Source organism: Eimeria maxima, genomic scaffold, assembly GCF_000499605.1.
Source record: "Eimeria maxima Weybridge genomic scaffold, Emw_scaff312, whole genome shotgun sequence".
Classification (NCBI taxonomy): domain Eukaryota; phylum Apicomplexa; class Conoidasida; order Eucoccidiorida; family Eimeriidae; genus Eimeria; species Eimeria maxima.
In genome coordinates, this window is record NW_013565968.1 from 4,103 (window position 1) to 23,548 (window position 19,446).

At 54.0% G+C, this 19,446-nt stretch overlaps 3 protein-coding genes across 3 annotated transcripts; 2 read left to right on the forward strand and 1 right to left on the reverse strand.

Annotated features, from left to right (window-relative positions):
• Positions 1–406: 406 nt before the first annotated feature.
• Positions 407–1,619, forward strand: EMWEY_00027790 (hypothetical protein, conserved; the record flags this gene model as incomplete). Its single annotated transcript, XM_013481323.1, has 3 exons — positions 407–1,025; positions 1,293–1,413; positions 1,559–1,619. 3 exons carry the CDS (start codon positions 407–409, stop codon positions 1,617–1,619), a joined length of 801 nt encoding a protein of 266 aa, XP_013336777.1.
• Positions 1,620–3,447: 1,828 nt separating this feature from the next.
• On the forward strand, positions 3,448–8,707 carry EMWEY_00027800 (hypothetical protein, conserved; the record flags this gene model as incomplete). The annotated part of the gene is made up of 12 exons (XM_013481324.1): positions 3,448–4,743; positions 4,923–5,058; positions 5,222–5,382; positions 5,510–5,587; positions 5,755–5,844; positions 6,001–6,179; positions 6,394–6,415; positions 6,589–6,680; positions 6,891–7,184; positions 7,593–7,743; positions 7,998–8,105; positions 8,456–8,707. 12 exons carry the CDS (start codon positions 3,448–3,450, stop codon positions 8,705–8,707), a joined length of 2,859 nt encoding a protein of 952 aa, XP_013336778.1.
• Positions 8,708–10,389: 1,682 nt separating this feature from the next.
• Positions 10,390–19,395, reverse strand: EMWEY_00027810 (hypothetical protein, conserved; the record flags this gene model as incomplete). Its single annotated transcript, XM_013481325.1, has 7 exons — positions 10,390–10,653; positions 10,773–11,437; positions 12,124–12,978; positions 13,757–14,114; positions 14,310–17,638; positions 17,875–17,982; positions 18,504–19,395. 7 exons carry the CDS (start codon positions 19,393–19,395, stop codon positions 10,390–10,392), a joined length of 6,471 nt encoding a protein of 2,156 aa, XP_013336779.1.
• Between the last annotated feature and the right edge of the window lie 51 nt (positions 19,396–19,446).

Consider the following 19,446-nt stretch of genomic DNA (forward strand, 5'->3'; position numbering starts at 1 on the left):
CGTCAGTCAGGCTGCTCAGAGCGTGTTCGTTGTCACCCTGCTGCAGACGCTGATGCTGCTGTTGTAGAGGCGCTACCTGAAATCAGTTCGTACGCAAATATTATCTTCATAGAAAACGGAAACACGAATGTTCCTTGACGCATGCCTCCTACACACCTTTTGGGTCCCTGCGTGGTGTTGGGGGGCCCCAAAGGGCCCCAGGGTCACACAACTGCGGATCCGCTTCCTATGAGTGCTTCCTATCCGTAGTGTGTTTTTGTTCATTTATTTCAAGATCTGGTTGCTATCTTATAATCCCGAACATTTACTCGCTGGGGTTTCCCCGCCAGCGAGTTACAACGCCTGTGCTTGGGGCCCCCTGAGGGGCCCCAATATATAGAAATGTCTCGGCAGATCTGCGAACGCCATGAAGCCCCTACCCGGAAGGCAACATGTGCAGCAGCTGCAGCAGCTGCTGCTTGTGGATCTGCTGGTACTGTTGCTGCTGCTCGATGGCAGCACAGCATTCCTACTTCGCGGCCGCGTTGTTAGCGGCGTCCCGCTCGGGGGGCCCCAACCTGGAGCCTCTGCAACTATTTGGGGGGGCCTTCCAGGTGTCCCTGTCTGCTCGTGGCGTCATGGCAGAGGCCGCCTAAGAGCAGCAGAAGCTGCTGCTGCTGATACTGTTGATGGAACTTATGCTGCTGCCGACGAAGGCTCAGGCATCGTTTGGAGTATGGAGGAGGAGGGCTGTGACAGCGATGTGGCAGCTGGAGCAGCAGCTGCTGCCTCCGATTGCCCCGGTTCTGCAACAGGCGAGGCAGCATCTGCAGCGGCAGGTGCAGCAGGAGGCGTAGCAGCAGGTGCAGCACCAGGCAAGGGCTATGGTGGGGCCTTTGCTGCTCGCATGCGTCTAACAGTGACTCTTAGCAACAATCATATTTACAGCTGCATCACTGATCCTTCTCGCCAGCGTACCTTTGCCTTTGCAAGCTCCCAAGACAAAGAACTAAAAGAAACCCTCAAGACTGTACAGAGAAAGAAGGGTACAATAGAGTTTTCCCTCATACCCTTGCTGCTGTTCTTGCTGCTGTTGCTGTTGATGCTGCTGCTTCGAGTGCTGCTAGTGACTAGTGACACTTCCGCGGCTAATGGTGGTAGAGTTGTCCCCCGCTGCACTTGCAGCCGTTTCGATGTTGCTGCTGCTGCTACTGTTGCCTACGGCGGCGCAATTGCAAAGGCTTTTTCTCCTTACAGCGGCATCTGCTGCTACGGTGCTTCTTCTGCTGCTCCTACTGCTGCTGCTGCTGCAGGACTTGTGCCGAGGCAGCATGGGGGCACTTTGCATGCAGCGGCAGCTGTTGGGGCATTGGTGGCAGAGCGGGGGCTCCGTGCAGGGATAAGGAAAGTCTATTTTGACAGAAAGAAGTACAGGTGCGGAAGGTATCCATGCTGCAACTTCTGCTGCTGCTGTTGCAGTCGCATGCATGCATGCATCTGTCTCTGTTTGTTACCGTCCCCGTAAGTCCATTACTTCCGGTGCCGCCGCTAAACTGTCTGTCTCTGTTGTCGCGTGCAGATTTGCTGGAAGAGTTGCTGCTCTCGCCGATGGAGCGAGGAAGGCAGGACTTGATTTCTAAATTGTACTGTAGCACTACCTGCAGCAATAGCCGCAGCAGCCCCGCCAGCAGCTGCGGTTGCTGCCGTTTCAGCTGGTTTTTGTTTTCGAGCAGCAGCTTTAATATGATTCATCAGCAAAGCCTCGGCCCCCTTCTTCCCTTATGAGCGTCTGCTCCTCAGGATTGTCTCCCCGCTTGCTTAGAGAGAAACCCATTAAACATGGAAATTCTCTTAAGCAGCAGCTGCAGCTGCAGTAAGAGTATGATGCTGCTGCAACAGTAGTGTGTTGTTACAGCACTCGCCAGCAATCTGCGGCTGTTTATTACTCCTATAATTGCTAGAAAATGGTAGATAGCCGAAGTTACAGCTACCGCTGTGTCCTTCTTCGGCCTGACACACCCACAGGTGTTTTAAGGTCTCTTAAATCCACTTCTGGCTGAGGGCTTAGGGTTTAGTTATGGTAGAGTTTAGGGTTTAATATCTAGGAGCTGCTTCCTGCATAAAATTCAGAGAGCCGACCACTAATGGGCTTAATGCATGGAGCAGAGAATGCCTAGGTGGTTAGGGTTTAGGATTTCTGAACTCTTAGGTTTTAGGTATTTGGGGCTGTGCTAGGGTTTAGGAGCTGTTCAACGGTTGTGTCGGCTTGGTGGACTACCTTGGAGTTTAGGAGGTCTTTTAGATAATAGGCTGACGGCTTGGAGGCAGTTATCAGCAGACGCCGGTATATCTTAGTTATTGAAAGTCACTATATAGAAGCAAGGAAAAGGGGACAGGAGACGGAAAGTGGCAGTAGACAGGGAACAGAAGTTCGCGGGTTTGGCACGGGAAGGGATAGGATGTGCGAAAGCGGAACAGAAGGAGACACATGGAGAATAGGGACACAAAAGGAGACAGAATACCCAGAAATGGGATAGAAGGGGACAAAAAAGTCAGGTGGAGACTGAAAGAGGCAAATGTGGCGTGAGGGGACAGGAGGAAATACATGAGGAGCGGGGCGAACAAGAGGGGGAAAAGGGTGGCAGAATGAAGCGGAAGGAGCTCTAATATCATAAATGAACAAATATGAGATAGAAGGCGACAGAAGGGGAGGAGCAAAAGGCAAGGAGACACAAAGGGGGCATCGCAGGCCAATGGAACCTGTGCAGCCGGAGCGGTTAACTGCCAAGACTGAAGGACTAAAGGTGTAACGGGACACCTTTTTGTCTCTTTAATTATTATTGTCCCCATCTGTATTTCTCTTTCCTGGACGAAGGGAATAATAAATACGAGCGAGCAGCAGCCGCAACAAAGGCAACATCAGGAACAGCGGCAGCCGCCGCAACAGCAACAGCAACAGCAGCAGCGGCGGCCGACGTTGCATTCTTGTTGAAGAGCTGCCGGGGGCCCGTTGTTTCATTGCGTCCCCTTCTCCCCCAACGTTAATTTAAAATCAAGTTTTGTTTTATTTATAACTATTGTTATTGTCTTTTTGTCTTCTTGTTCCCTGTCTCTTGTCCCTTGCCTCCTGTCTCCTGTCTCCTGCCCACTGTCCCTTCACGGCTGCCGCCAGGCCCGGGTCTCTTTTGTAGCCTTCTGCTGTTCGTCTCCTTCTAAATATTCTGGAGGCCCCATACTCTGAAGGGAAGTTCTTGTTGCATCGGCAGCAAGGCCATCGGCCGCCGAAGCGGGTGCTGCCGCTGCAGCATCTGCAGCAAGGCCACCGGCCGCCGAGGCAGCAGACCACTGGGCCTCGCGGTTGCTGGGGGATCTCCTGTGAGTGTTTTTGCCATTTATTTGCTGCTTAGCTATTTGTATGTTGGTGGGGAGCAATAAAAGGAGCTTAGGAGTGTCTAAAAGCGATTGCCTATGGCGGGGGCCCCTCCAATTCAGCAGACACACCAGCAGGGTGCCCCTGCCAGCTGGGGCCCCGCCGGTAGCCTGGGGTTGAAAGCCTTCGATGCTCAGAGCAGGCTTACTTCAGGTTTATCTGATGCAGCAACAGCAGCAACGGTAGGGACAAGGGCAGCAGCACCGATCCCAGCAGCAGGAGCAGCGTCAGCCGGTGCCTCCTGGTTGCGCATGTGTCCGGTCTGCTGCTGCAGTCTGTCTGCCTGCACATGCGATGCAGCAGCAATAGCAGCAGAGCACCAGAGGCAGCTGCAACAGCAGGAGATAGTCTACCAGAGGCGACTGCAGCTGCAGCAACAGCGCGAGCAGCTGGAGCGTGTAAACGCCCTCCAGCAAAAACAGAAGACGCTGCTCCAGCAGCAGCTCAACAGCAGTGCCGACAACACACCTCTACACTATTCGGGTGCCTCCCTTAGATCCTGCAGCAATCAAAGCATGGGGGCGGATGCGGTCCCTCTGGGTATCAAGATGAACTCAGGTGTCTCCAGAAATGGAGGAGTTGTTCCTTCGTGGCAGCAACAACCGTACCTACAGCAGCAGCAGCAGAAGCAAGGTCCTATAGCCGGCCTTGTGCTCTCTGAATGCTCTCCTTCGAGAGGCTCTGCAGCTGCAGCTGCTGAGGTGGCTGAAGTTGCTGGGGTGGGGATGCATTGCAGCAGGAGAGACAACTCACAACAGGCACAGGAAACATATGCTGCTGCTGGCGTTGCTGCTGCCGCAGCCGCCGTACCAGCAGTGGATCCTTCCTGTAGCTTGCAAGGGGCCGTTGAAGCCCCTTGTAACAGTGGCAGGAACACCAGCACGAGGCAGAAACTCTCTGATGCAGAAGTTGCCTTGGAAATGCTCGGCATAGCAGGAAGGAGAAAAGGAGACAGAAGAAGGCAAGGGGAAAGAAGACTGCAGGTGTATACTCAGCCCTCTCGTGAGGCCCAGAGTCCTCTGCGAAACAGCAGCTGCGCAAAAGGTTCTCAGGAGGGCCTTGCTGCTGCTAACGTAAATAATGAATATCCTCACTCAGGAGTAGCAGCAGCTACTGCTGCTCCTGACGTGGAGAGACAATTCAGAACATCTACTATTTCTCCACAGATCCAGCCACATTCAGCTGCTGCTGAGGGTCTCTGTTGTCTTCCGGCTTCGAAGACGTCTGCCGAAGAGAGTGGCGAAGATATCTGGCAGGAGACACCTGAAGGCAGAAGGGCCCTACAGGCCTACCTGTTCGAGTTGCAGGCGCGGCTTGCTGAAGCGGAGAAACAGGTGTGTCACCTCCTGCTGTTGCTACTGAGACTAGGTGTTTAGTTGCAATAGTTCGGGGTGCTGCAAACAGCAACAACAGCGGCAGCGCAGTGTCGTCCTTGAAAGGGCGTGCGGGACTCTTCTATTCTCTTTCAAAAGCAAAGCAGGCGGTTGCTTCATCTTTCTGTTCTACTCTGCAGGCCACACACAACTTTGTGGGATGTCTCTACAGAGAAATGCATTTGCAGGAGCTTGGCAAGAAGTTCCTTACCCAATCCAACACTCCGGCACCGATCGCTGATATTGTTCCCTTAGGTCCCCTTTCTGAGATGGGTAGTCAGGAGATAGGAGAGACAGTCAAGCAGCAGCAGCAGCAGCAGCAGCAGCTGTTACAACAGCTGCAAATGCTAGGAGGGGAGAGAGAGGCAAGTTCGACTCCATAGCGTTTGTTCCTCCCTCGATACCTCGTTTTAGATGTGTGCCGTTGTCTCTGCTGCAGCCTGCACGCGTCCCCTCGCCTGTCTCTTACAGGCCTTCGTTTGTGTCGACGTTGTTTTGCAGCACCTGCAAGAGGCCCTCAAGCGCAAACATGTGGCAGAAATGAAGCTGAGGGCACACATTGCATCGCTGGCAGCAGTAAACGAACAGTTACAGGCAGAAGTGAGTCGACGCTGATTGGTTTAGCAGGGTGTTGTACAAAGCGACAGTTACTGCAAGTTATAGTAAGGCCTTCACGTGCCAGAACTAAGTTGCTGCCGTTACTGCTGTTGCTCTTGCTTTGATATAGGCCTCCACATTGATGAACTTCCACCGGCTCGCCGAGGCGCACGGACCCGAAGCGGCAGAAAAATTGCTTCTGCAGCAGGTGCGCCTGCTGGTGTTGACTCTGCTGCTTCTCCTGCTGCTGCATGAGTCTTGGGTGCTGTATTCTGCGTGGCCGCTGTGGAGTTGATGAGCTCAGTAGAATGTCGCAGACACATTCTACGCGTGCTGCGTTAGTGTGGGGCTGTGGATGTTCCTTTTCCGTCGCAGCTGCGCTCTCAAACAGAAAAACAGAGCACTGAAATCAAAGACCTGCGTAGGAAGCTTGTCAACAGAGAGGACCAAGTGTCAGCATTGGAGGTAATTGCATTCTGCAGGCTAGCGCCGGCTGAGTAGAGACGAAATACAAGATAAAACAACTCCCTTTCCCCCTCTAGAGCTCATATGCAGGGGGAACACCTCTTACTTCTTTGCGTCTCCACTGCTGCTTCTGCTGCCGCTGTTGCTTTGTTGCAGTGCGAGGTGGCGATGTGCCGGAAGGCCCTTGGCGTTCTGCATACTTTTTTGCAGTGCCAGGGGCAAATTCAGCAATGCCCACCTGAGCCGAGGTGTCTCCCGCCTCCAGTGGAAGATCGTACAACCCAGACGGATGCAAATTCGACTCTGATGAAGCCCCTGTCGACAGAAAAACGGCAGTGAGTTTGCCCCGCTGTGACACAGAATACTGTCCCCAAACTGTCTCTAGGGGTATGCTCACCCCAAGGGGCTCTTCCGCAAGGTCCCCCAGAGGCGTTGCGCTACGTCCCCGAACCACCGCTAGAGCGGAGCATACATCAAGCCCATAGGCCTGTCCGATGTGTTGTCCTTTATTCGTGGAGGTTTGCTTTGCATGCGCTGCCTTTGCTGCAGAGATTCGGCCTCTACCCAAGTGGTAACAAACACGGCGGCCCTCGAGGGACTTCCGTATAGGCAGCGCACAAACTCCTGGCATGCAGCGCTACCAGGTTTTGCCCCCACATGCTGCATCCTTTGCCATAGCCAAAATGCAAGAGCAGCAGGGAAAAATCTTGTCGTCTTGTGTGTGTCCTCTGTCCCTTTCAACAGACTCCCCAGTCTCCGGCGAGTCAACGCAGCATTGAAGGCCTCGCGGAGCCCTCTGAAGAGGAGACACCTGCTTCTCCAAAAGACTGTCTCCAGTAAGGCATTTGCCTCTTTCCCGATGGTCTTCCCCTTGCAGTAGACCCTGTAGCGTATCCTTATTTGAGCTGTGTTGCCTCCTTGTCCGTGTTTTAGTGTCTAATTTGAGCACTGCACTGCTTGCACTGCACTGCTTCCTTATTGGAGCTGCAGTGTCCGTGTTCTTTCGGGTCCCTCAGTGAATCATTTACCATCTTGTGTGCATGCAGGGATTCTACACCATCTTCGGAGTCAGTCGAGCAGGCGGTAGAGACAGAGGAGACGGCGAAGGATGCGGAGATCTCCTTGCCTGTCTCACGGTCCGCGTTGAAGGCGGAGGCCCCTCGGCAGCGGTCGGCTGAATACGCATCTGCAGGAAAGGGTGCAGCTCTCGCAGGAGATGCATCCGCCCCCCTTCGAGGCATCGGCCCGGTAATGCGCTTTACTGTGGGGCCCGCCACAGGTTATGAACACCGAAGGGACGACGCTGTCGACAGTGCCGTGGCTGCTCTGAGCAACGCGAGGTGAGAAGTCACCGAGTGAGGCCCAGTCGCTTCATGGAATGTCTCCTGCTGTTTTGTGTTTTGGTTGTGGAGGCTCTCATGTGTCTTGCTCTTTGTCCTTCCGTGTCATCTCTTCCTTTTAATGTGTACTCCCGATTTTCTCTTTGCCGGTTCAGTATGTTGGTCGATCTTTCCCTGTTTCTGCCTGTCTGTTGGTGCCGCTGCCTCTTTGACTTTTCGTGGCATTCTCCGTGTGTGTTGTTGTCTCTTTGTATCTGTCTCATTCGTTCCCCATTCTCTTAAACCTGACGGAAGAGCGATTAGAAAGGGGGCTGCTTTAATTTCAGAATTGAGGGGATCTCTGTCTCTCCTAGGTGGAGCGAAGCGGTGTCGTTTGCTTAATGCCGCCTGTCTCTGACTCTGCCTCAGAATCAACAAAGTTCTGTTTACGCGCATCTGCAGCGGCGTTTATCTGTACGGGCACCTGGCAGTTGCTATGCGTCTCAGCCCTTCAGGGGAGCTATGGGTCTCCTTTGACGGCAGAGAGTACACAGCAATGGACTTCATTCGCAGCTTTGAGGTCAGCGACACACCCCAACAGTCTTCTTCTGTTGCTACCGCTAGGATACGCCTGCAGGCGCACGCAGTATAAGGAGCTACATCTAGTGACGATCTCTGGGGGTCTGCTTTGGCGCAGAAGCAGAATCAGCAGCACGCGCGGCAGATGGACTGCTTCCCCTGTAGTATCCCATTGTTGTGCCGGCGTCTGAAGACATGAAAGGCTGTCTGCTTCTTCATTGGTTCGTGTGTCCGCCTGTCTCATTTTTGCTTCAGGAAGAGGAATTCCGATACCTCAAAAAAAAACAAAAGGAGTCAGGGCGTGCAGTGTCCCTCGAGGTCTGCCCCCACAATAGCCTGAGCCAGAAGGAGCTGCGGACACAGGTGAAGCAGCCACAGACTTTTATGCCTCCTGGAAAGACCAAATGCAATAATTCCTCCCCCACCGAAGGAAAAAAGGCGCATCAATCCAGGTGCCGCCCCACCATACCTTCGGTACCTGTTAACCCAGCAGTGCCTAAAGACCTTCCCCACATAAACAGCAACAACAGCAGCTGTTGCAGCTGCAGCTGCGCCCGCCGCCCTCCCTCCAAGCTTCCCTCATGCCGTCTCCGCCCTTGTAGCACCAGTCCGTCCCTCGCGAGCCGGAAAGCCGGGCCTGCTGGGCCCTCCAGGGGCCCGTCGCAGCGCCACCACGGAGACCCAATTACTGTGGCTGTTATTCCCAGCTCTAGGAGGCTCTTGTCGCAGCATTCCAGCGGTGCGAAAGCCTCCAAGGGAGGTGCAGCAGAGACAGCAGCTGCGGCAGCGAGAGCAAAAGCAGCAGCAGCGACTGCGACAAGATTGTATGTGGCAGCGGCGTGTTCTCTGTCTCCTGCTGCTCTCGCCTCTGGAGTCCTTCGGAGCGGAGGGCAAAGACAGCGGATGCGAGCAGCCAGCGCAGCGCCTTCGCATTCTGCAAGCAGCAGGAAGGCCCCGCAGAGTAGGGTAGGGGTCCCTGTGGTTCCCTGCCAGCCCAGCAATGGCCGTTCGAAGCTAAGGGCGGGGACCCGCCTAAGTTCGCGACTGTACAGCCCTCTCTAGGGCAGCAGTGGCAGCTTCTGGAACACCGCATAGAGACGTAGTATACAGAACATATACGTACCAAGTAGAAAATCGTACCTCTAGTGTTGTTTACGCCGTTTGTTGGTTCCGCGGTGGCAGCTGTTTACCACAAGCAGCAGCCTCAATAAACGCACAAGAAGCTGCATGCGGGCCGGTGGCACTTCCTCCAATGCCACCTCGGACGTGCAGGCTGCAGTTACCTCACAAGAAGGGACTCAGCAGCAAAAAGAACAATAACCGCCGGCTCCTCGCCTTGCTGCACTTAAAGTCACAACGGTGTTCGTAGAGGTCCTTTTGGACAAAGCGAGACAGGGGGAAACTGCCAACACTTTCTCCCCCCCTGGTGCTGTTCAAGCAGCTGACTCCACAGCCAGCAGCAGAATGGGCTGGCTGGCTGCATGTAAACATGCATTGCCGGAGAGACCCATGCAATTGGGCTATTTGTTGCTCCCACATAAGCAAGGCAATCTCTCCTCAGTGCCCTCTTCGCAGACACTGCAGGGTGTCTGCGCAAGAAGACACCGTTCACAGCAGCAGCACCAGAAGAAGCCCTAGAGGAGAGGGGACACAGGAGCTTCTTAATGCACTCCAGCACCGCCCAACAAAACATCTGAGCCTTTCTACAATCAGGGCGTTTGGCTGTATATCCTTCCTCATAGTCCCGCTGTATAATCGGGTTCCCATGTATTTTTGTCTGTTTCAAACTGTCTGCTTGCCCCCTCTTAGTCTATTCGCACAAGAATGGCAAATTACGATTACGCAGTTGTAGTGAGCAGCCGTAGTCCCTAGGGTGAATTTTTGTGTCCCGCCCTTAAGACATCTGCTGGCTTTTGGGTCTGCAAGCAGAGACAGCAATTAAGTGAAGCTATGTGCTGCTGCTGCTGAATGGAGCCCGTTTATTGGTTGACAAGAGGAGCCCCCCTGCTGAAGGGACCCACAGCAGTACCCTCCTTGCAGCTGCCTGTATCGCAAAACAAACAGTTCTGCTGCAGTATCTAACGTGCTCATTAGCAGAAAACTAGACCTCGAAGGCCTGTGCCTATTTGCAAAGCGGTGGATAGATACCAACTCGCTGGGAGCTCCTTGGTTTCAAGAGGTTTCTGCCTCCGCTGGTTGTCTTCGTTCTCAAACTCTGCCCCTGCAGTATCCAGTGTAGACTTTATGTAGGAATCGCAGGCCCAACAGGGAAAGGGCCAGGTCGCCTATCGTTGAGAGGCGCGCAAGACACCTCTGCCGTGGGCGATGCCTCTTCTTACGGTGACTACGGGCGCGTCTGCTCCCTTTCAAATCATCTGCACCTCAGTTGAGCCTTGAGTTTGGGCGTCCCAGCTATCAAAGGGGACACAGTGACATAAACCGAGTTTCACACCGAGTTTCAAAGGCCACCTCTGGGGATCCGCCTTAAATCCCCTGCTCCTTCTGCTGTAGCAGCAGCCAATGAGCTTGCAGAGCCACGTGAAGACAGACTCGAAGACAGGATCGGAAGCAGCAGGTGTAAATGATGTTAAAGCGGATATGCCAAGAAGCGAGCCAGCTGTGTAGAGATGCTATTGAGTTTGTGCTGTCAGGGATACAGCACCCGGAGCTGCCTGCTTCTTAGGAGTACAAGAGGACGTCTGTGTGGGGGATAGGCAAGTGTCTCTGATTGTTTCTCCTGTCTGTCTCCGTAGGTTGCCACACCCAACGGGGGAACAGCAGGCAGCTGAAAGTGGGCCTGAGCCGCAAGCGGCAGGTCCACTTGACCCGTTCGTAGTACAGTTTCAGGAGGTTCTCCTCTGTCAATACCCTTCGTGCTATGCACCAGAGGCAGCCAGACTCTGTCCACTCGCTGCCGCACGCAGAACCTGCAGAGCTTGCAGAGCCTACAGAACTTGTGGGGCTGGTCAACTGGGCAGTTTGTGGGGATGCCGTCTGTGGGGAGAGGGCGGATGCTGTTCCTACCCTTACGATATCCTCGTCGCCGTAGGTGGGGGAGGGCTGTGTGTGCTCCTCTATACCTCTTTGACCTTTCGTGTTGTTGCTCTCTTCCCTGCAGTGTCTCTTGTGCGCGCTGTATTGCAGGACCAGCAGCCGTGTGAAGGTCTGTAGGAGCTGCTGGGCGTTGGCGTGGGGAGCCAAAACCCCCAGGAGGGACTCCAATCCTGCTTGAGGGTAGAGGGAGACTTCTCTGGTGTCTCCTTCTCGGTGCAGCTGCTGCATAGATGCTGTTTCTGTACCTTGTTCTGGCCCTGTCTGCCTTGGCGTCTGTATGGGGTGAGGGTAGGGTGTGTGTGCCTGAGCTTGCAGGGCCAGGAGGTGCATCTGGCTGTGGTTGAGGACCCTCCAGAAGCCCTCTGCTAGCGGGCTGTGTGCATTGCTGGTGTCTGCTGTTTGAACCGATCCACCATGCAGGTGGTGGTCTCCTGAGACCACAGCTTCACTCAGAGAACGAGCTGGAGTGCTGCACTCGAAGGCTGAGGAGGGGGTTGGGGGGTCGCGCAGATGGGCGAGCAGCGGGTGGCTCAGCAGAGACAGAAGAATGCAGCACGTTGACAGTTGAATTGATACGTGCCAACACGAGTGCAGCAACCAGTAATGTGCACTGAGCTCGCCCACGCTGAAGCATCCAGCACCTGTAAGCAACGCATATGTCCCACAGACAAACACAGACACACACAGACACACACAGACACACACACACAGACACACACATACACATACACATACACACACACACAGACACACACACACACACACACACACACACACGGCAGAGGGACAGGCGTCGAGGCAGCCATGCATGCAGATACAGATACACACATGCACAGATATATATATTGGGCAGACCTAGAGGGACTGAGACACGAACAGAAACAGATATGCGTAGTGCAGTTCACACAATAAAACGGCAAGAGGCAAAGGCGGAAGAGTCTGGCAACCGAGATGGACCCTGGTGCGCTTCTTAAAAAAAATATCGTGCTGTTTGCAGGCCACGACTACACTGTTTTACCGTGTTCATACACTCGACGGTTATGCATAATAGTACACTTATGTCCATCGCGCTCTTTCACTCTCCTTGGCACTCCGTGTCCATCTCACTCGCTGTCTCTACGTATGCCTGTCGGTGTGTTTGTCTTTCTCACTCTCTGTCCGCCGGACTATCTATATCCGTCTGACACTGGGCTACCTCTGTTTTTTGGTGTTCATGTCTTTGCGGATGCACCTCTGTCTGTTTGTTTGTGCCTGTGTTTTTTGTGTACGTATTTATGTTTAGTTGATGATTTTCTTTGGTTTATTTGGATTAGTTTAGTTGGCTGACCAAGTGTAGCCAAGAGTATTCCGAGGGCAAGGAACTCGAGCCTGGGGGCCGTGTCTGTAAGGACGAGGGCGAGACAGGTAAGCCAGCTTGCGGGGTTTTTGTCTACTGTCTTGAGGTTAGAGTTGGTTCTCTGGATGTCGGATTCGGAGGAACCAGGATGCTGCAGAAAAGCGGTGCTGGCTGATTTTAAGCAACAGAGGGCAGCCTGCGTGTAGTTGTATGGACGCTTGCTGCTGCAAGTACTGCAGCAGCAGCAGCTGCAGCACAGCTCGATGCGGCACCTCCCAGCCACCTCAAGAAGTGCCACTGCTTGCCCCAAAGATTGGAGACATATTTTCTCTCTGGCCTCTGTCATTTTGTGTGTAAGCAGCTGCTGTAGCTCGCAGTGCTGCTGCTGCTGCTCTGCATGGAGTTCTTCCGAGGCACTAGGGACTATCTCCTTTTCTTTGGGCCCCCCACCCGATGGGCTGTCGAGCCACTTTAGGTCTTGTGGTTGCCAGTGCTGCAAGTCCTCTTGCAGCTGCAGCTGCAGTGTCTGCACAGCTTTCTGTCTATTCCACAGCAGACTCGCCTTCAATGCGAGGCTGACTAGAGGCAGCGCCACGCACACGCAGACAAAGCAGGCGACGTCGAGGGGCTCAAATGTCTCTGGCAAGACTCTGCAAGTCAGTAGCATCAGCAGCACACTCAGTCCCACTAACTCCACTGCAGCAGAACCCACAGCAGAAAACGCGACTGCAGTTACAACCAACGCGAAGTAAGAAGACAGATAATCCAATCGCTGCAGCAACGGCACCCCCAGAGGAAGCCGGGCCAACCCATCAACGCAAGAGTGGTAAAGAGACGACCACAGGACTGCAGCAGCACGATGACACACAACACACAATAACAACAGAAATATGCCCCGTCCACAGCAAACGCCTACAACATACACTACAGAAGCACCGCACACTAATAACATACGCTGTATCGAACCATGATGCATAAGTGACTTTTACGAAGGAGACCCTAAGACGGCAACAAGCATACACTAACAAAATGCATACCAGAAATAAGAATCTTAAAATCGAAATGGGTCGAACAAAAGAGCATACACTAAAAACCCACACTAGGAATAAACAACCAAAAAGTTTATAGCAAGACGCGCAAGCGCGGATAATACATCCTACATAAAGTAGTTGTGCCAATAAAAGAATAATAGAAATAAAAACACAACCCTGCACTGTCAACGGCAGCACAGACAGCAGGAACACTGACAGCAGAATTTAACAGAGGAAAGGAATAAGGTACATCGAAATGCATTAATGGCACCAACGATATGGGACCCTACACAGCGTAAATCCAAACAAAAAATAGAGTACAAATTCTCACAATACAAACACAATGACACCAGGTGCAGAGGCAAATAGCTAAATAAACAAACAAAGCCAGCACAAACAAAAAGACGGCGACACGTAACTCGCCACAATCAAGTTCACACACAAGAGACAACCGTTTGCTTTCCTTATTCCGCCACACTGCAGGCATCCCTGCTGGTGCTGCTCGCTTTGGCGCTGCTGGTGTTGCTGTTAGTGCTGCTAGGCGCCGTGAGCATGCACAGTTGTAGGTTCTGTGAGGGATGAGTAGAGCGTACATGCGTTAAGATAGGCTGCAGCCCTGAGTGCGTAGAGGAGACAGTGTGCGTGGCTGGGGCCGTCTGCATTCGCGTGCATGTCCATGTCGTGCAGGCGTTTGGCTTTGCAGCGAGCGCATGCGTTGGGGTTCCCAGGCAGGTTAAGGTGTCGGACGGCGAGTCTTAGGCAGAGAAGCGCACTGGGCAGCATGGCCAAATTAGACAAGACAAGCAGAGCTTGCGCAAGCGTTCGCAGCCAAGGGCTCATGACCTCAGCCCCGCATGTCGCCCCACCGAAGCCGTATGCACAGCGACAACCCAACACAGCAAACCCATCAACGCGGTCCGTGATCGCACAGGAACCAAACTCAGGACAAGGCTGAGACACGCATGCGCAAGTTAATATATATGTGGAATATATGCATATATATACACCTAATGCTGTTATATCGAGACGCTCAAGGGAATGGCGACATAGGGACAGGGCTGGAAGCGGTGGGGTTGGGCGGCTTTTTCGGTGAAAGAAACAGCAGTATCAACGGCAGCAACAGCGGCAAGACACAGGCACTCGTACCTCACTGCAGAGACGGGTCACGTCTGACGAGGCACGCAGGTGTAGCCTGAGGTCAGCGTCAGATACGTCCGGTACAATTTCCTCCATGTATGTCGTTGGTGTCTCTGCTTCTGCAGAGAATAAGGCAGCATCCGGCGTCTCCTCTGTCTCCAGCAGCTGCCACTGCAGCAGGTAGGTTGTCGGCAGGAAATTGAAGTCGGGAGGCAGCAGCTGGGCCTCAACTCTCCACGGGTGGCCGCCTAGAGAGGCTGCCCTTGTTTTTCCCGCCGTCTTCTGGAACAGAGGGCCCCCTGAAAGTCCCCCAAATAACTGGTCGTCATCGTCTTCTGTCTCCGCCTCGCAGAATATAGGGAGTCGCAAAAGGGCGTGTCTTTTCGGGGTCCTTTGGTTGGCCTTGTTTGTGGCAGCAGCAGCCAGCCCTCTCTTTAGCCCCACCCACCAGAGCTTGGGTTGAGGAGTGACTGCGTCCCTGGTTACGACAAGAGCGAGAGAGTAAAAGTACAGGGGCCTGCTTCGAAACAGCAGTAGCTGCTTGTATTGCTCCTCTTCCTTGGCCTGTCCGTCGTCGTGTGCTTGTGGGTGCATCGCGCTCAGGAGAGGGGCGCAACGCCTGTTCTTGGAGAAGACAAAAGGAGACATATCAACGTTGACAGAGAGGTGACGCCCTCCGGAGGCTGTGTGGGGGGTTAGAGAGAGGGCGGTGAAGGACGGTGGCCCAACAGGTCGCCATTGGGGAGTAGCGGCATCGTCTTTAGACTCCCTTAGGGGTGTCTCCTGCGCAGCAGCACCTAGTCGGCGGGCTTCTGCTGCAGTTGGCCTCGTTGGAGAAGAGGAGGAAGGGCCAGGCTGTATCAGAGAGGGGGCCCCGACTGTAGTGGAAACCTGCAACAGATTGGGACGAAAGAATGAAGATGATGTAAAAGGTAAGATGGCGGTGTTGCACCACACGCAGTCTCCGTCCGGTTTGCGGATACTTTGCTCGGGAATCGGAAGCTGGTCTGCTTCTTCTACTGCTGTTATTGTTGTTTTTGTTGTTGTTTTTGCTGTTGGTGCTGTGGTTGTTGTTGGTGGCGCTGCTGCTGTTGTTGTTGCTGCTGTTGATGTGCCCGCCTCGATTTCAGCCTTGTCTGTCTGGCTTCCTTGTAGAAACTCAGAGCCGGGCACAGCGACAGCTTCAGAAGACGGGTCTGTTTCGCCTCCCTTCGCTTTGTATAGAAGCTTAGAGAGGAATCCCCCGGAATGGATATTGTGTCTCCGTAGTGCACACGGAGGGGAAGAAAGCTGAAGCAGACACCTCGAGGAGGCCTCTGTAAGGACAGACTTACAGGACCGCTGCAAGGCAAAGATCGTCACGACGTCTGAAGTCGAAGGGGCCCCCTCCTTGGAGGGGTTTCCACGTAGGAACCCGCTACTTAGCCGCCGCATCCCCAGACGCCACTCACCAAACCCTGGCTCGTGGACTTCCAAAGCCTGCTCCAGAACCCACAACGTTCCCTGCTGGGTCTGCTGCTGGGTCTGCTGCTGCAGCTCTTCCAGCCGTCGCCCTTTCTGCTGCTGCTGCTCTTCCTTCTGCTTCTCCAGCTGCTGCTTCTCTTCCTGCCTCTTCTGCTCATGATGCTGTTGGTGCCCTTCCTGCCGCTCCTCCTGCCCCCGTTGTTGCTGCTGCATCTGGTTGCCTTCGTGGCAGCAATTAGGTAATTTGAGGTGGTGCTGTAGGTCTCGATCGTGTAGGGCGGGCTGCTGGGGAGGGGACGAAAAGACCCTGGGCACCGTCTGTAGGAGACGGAGTCTATACACCACAGCGCCTGACGCCCTTTGCATTTCAAGGGGCAGCAACGTCCTTGGGAGCACCCACGAGACTCCTGCCGGGCTGGCTAGCTCCTCAGCTGTCAGTACACCCTCACGGGCGGCCCCTTGAAATGCGGAGCAGGAGCTCACGGAAGAGACGCTTGCAGCAGGGGGAGGCCCGGCATGGGGATCTTCTGAGCCTTCCATTCCTCTGAACTGTAGCAGCGCGCACGGGCTTTGACCTGTCTCTAGCAAATCCATCAGGGTGGCTTCGTTAGGAAGGGACGGGGGACTGTCTCCTTTCGGGGGTCTCTCTGAACCGCTGTGAAGCACAAGCTGCCGCCAGCCAAATGTGACAGATGGGGCGAGCCGCAGCTGTCGGGCGGAATTGTCTCCTTCAACGAGAGACAAAGCACCTCTCCCGCTGGTGCAGCTACCTCTACTAGTGTCCCTGTTGTTGCAGTACACGCTGCTGCCGCTCGGGCTCGCAGGTGGTGTCTCCTCAAGAGGGTCTTCATCAGTCTGGTGGGGAGCCTTTAAGGGCGCCTCAGCGTTGGCTCTTCTCCAAGTTGGAAACAGGGCCCTGGTGTACGTCTCCGGCGTTTGTGGGACGTGGAAGGGCTTGCTGCTGAAGAGCAGGGGATCGGTGTAAAATACAAAGTCCGAGTATGGGAGACTGCAGTCCTCCCGTGCAGACACAGGAGACACCTGTCGCCTCCGCAGCTCTGCCGTACCGCCTGCGTTTAGCTTATCGTGCTGCTTCGAGTGTAACAGAAGCCCCTCAGGGGAAGCCAAAGGGAGTCCTTGTCCCTTGCCCTTAGCGCTGGAGGAGCCAGCGTAAGAGTGGGCCTCTCCTTGCACCCAAGGAAGCTCAGATACCCGTGTGCATGCAAGTCCCGATCGCCGTTGTCTGCTGACCTCAAGGGCCTCCTCAACTGTCTCCTCTGCTTGTATTTCTTCGGGTATCCCGTCCTCTGCGTCTCCCTTGGAGACGCCTTCCTTAATGCCTGTGGTGTGGGAATGTGCTGCATTGTCTCCCTGTGGCAGCAGCAACGGTTCTTGGTGCAGCGGCATCTGAAGTAACCTGTTGCTGGCTTGAGGGAAGAGCTGCAGCAGAGGAGGCCCTCCGAAGACAAGGCAAATTATGTGTTGCACATAACTATTTGCTTTGACGGGCTCTGCTGTGATCGCCCCTCTATCCGGTGCAAATTGGATGGTGTAGTAAAGGGGGACAGAAGAAGAACGGGTTAAAGGGTCTCCCCCAAGTGCCATGTTGTCTTCCTGTCTCCAGGGGCCCCCCGGGGCCATGCATCCCTGGCCGCCATCGACTCGTCTGAAGCCAGGTGTACGTGAAGCGGAGAAATCTTCATCTGGGGCCCTCTTGCGGATGCGAGGGAGCAAAGGAGACACTGTGCTACTGCTGGCTTGTGCATGCAAACGAGGAGACACATGTGCAGGGAAATGCAGCGGCTCCTGCAGGTGCAGCACATACACCCCAGCTTCGTAGGCCTCCAGGAGATAGTCGTAGTCCGCCCATGTTGCTGCAAAGGCGGAGACAGACAGAAGAAATGCACAGAAGGACCACGTGCATGCCCAGGGAGCACCTGTGAAAAGCAGCACTACCGGAAGGAGATAGGAGACGGAGGAGGCGGAGACAATAGGTAGCAGTCGCCACTACGAATATAAGCACCTTGCTTGCAGCCTGTCTGTACAAATGGTCAGTTACAAACTGCTGTCTCTAGACATGTGAATGCAAGAAGTTCCATATTTTGCAAACCAACAGAAGAGATAAGAGGCTGAGCTGCCTCCTTCGCTCTGACTACAAAGAGCTGCTCCTTAGAACTTTCCCTCAAGATATGCGTTACAAACGGCCTTCCCTCCATACCTGTAAATATTTTACTCAACTCTACTGTGAATCATATTTAACATATTTAAAGATACCAAGAGACAAAGAGTTCTTGAATGAAACACTTAGCTGTTGGGAGACTTGGAACTAAAAGAGATCGTCTATCTCCTAATCCCTAAGGAGATATCTGCCTCTTGATTAGCTACATGCCAGTGATGCTGCCTCCCCCACTACCTGCTTCTGCTGCCTGCATGCGCTGTCTCCTTTTTGCCTCTTAGGAAAAGTTTATTTGGCTTGGAGCATCTCTTCTGTGCTGGCTGCCTGTCTTCTTTGTCCTATCTTTCTTCGTCTCCTCTGTACGCTCTCTCTGCCTCTTTGAAGCTGTTCCTCTGTGTCCATTGTTGTGTGCCTGTCTCATCTGTGCTGTGTGTGTGCTGTTCACGGTCTCCTCTGTGTTGCCCCTCTGTGCCTCCACCGTGCTGTCGTTTTTCGTGCGAAAATGCGCCTGTCTGTAGGGTCCCTGTGGGGGTCCTCAATTGCATGCAATTTAACAAGCTAACCTGGCTTGCCCCATCGAAAGGCATAGAGGACAGGAGACTGCTGCTGCATCTCCTCAACTTCAACAACAAGTTGTACTTGGCTAGGGGCCTCCAAGCGTCTCCTCGTAGTTCCCTGCCGCTGTGTCTTTATATAGGAGAATAAGGGGACTTCGGCTCCTTCAGGTGTCTCCGCGGCAGCAGTATCCGCTGTTGCTTCAGGGGCTGCTGGCTTGTCTGATGATTTGCTACTGCTGTTGCTGCTGCTACCACTGCTGCTCCTGCCACTGCTGTTGTTGCCATTGCTACTCCTCTCACTGCTGTTTCTGTCACTGCTCCCGCTGCCGCTGGTGCTGCTGCCTTCATCGTTGGTGTCGCTGCTATAAGACCTAGGGAGGTTCAAAGTGTCGTGCATGAAACGGATAGGGGGTCGTGGGTTTGTTTTCCCTATAATCTTTGCTGTAAGAGTTAGACGTTGTCTCTCTGTGACCAGTTGTACCCACTCGATATCTCCCCTGTTAGTAGAGGCAGAGGAGATAGACTTAAGGATAGGGGGAAGTGTCTCTTCCTCGATGATCTTGCCTTCCTTATTCAATAACCCATCATCCGAGGGACCCACGGGGAGCTGCGGAATCTCCAGGGCCTCATCGGCAGCTGCTGCTACTCCTTCTGCTTCTCCTGCTGCTGCTCCTGTTGGTGCTCCTGCTTCCCCTCCTCCTGCTGCTAATTCATCAGGAGTCACACGTGAGGAGCTTGCAGCAGAGAGTTCGTCCGAGGGAGACACTGAGTACGAGACAGCAATATCCCTGGGTACGGGAAGACCCTCCGTAAGAGGGTCCGCTCCCCCAACATGTGCAAGGGAAAGAACACAAAAGCCCACAGCTACTAAGAAGGAGACACCCTTGGGAGTCTCCATGGTGCGGTGTGCCTGTGGGGCTCAGCAGCAAATTGTACCGCCTTAGTAATG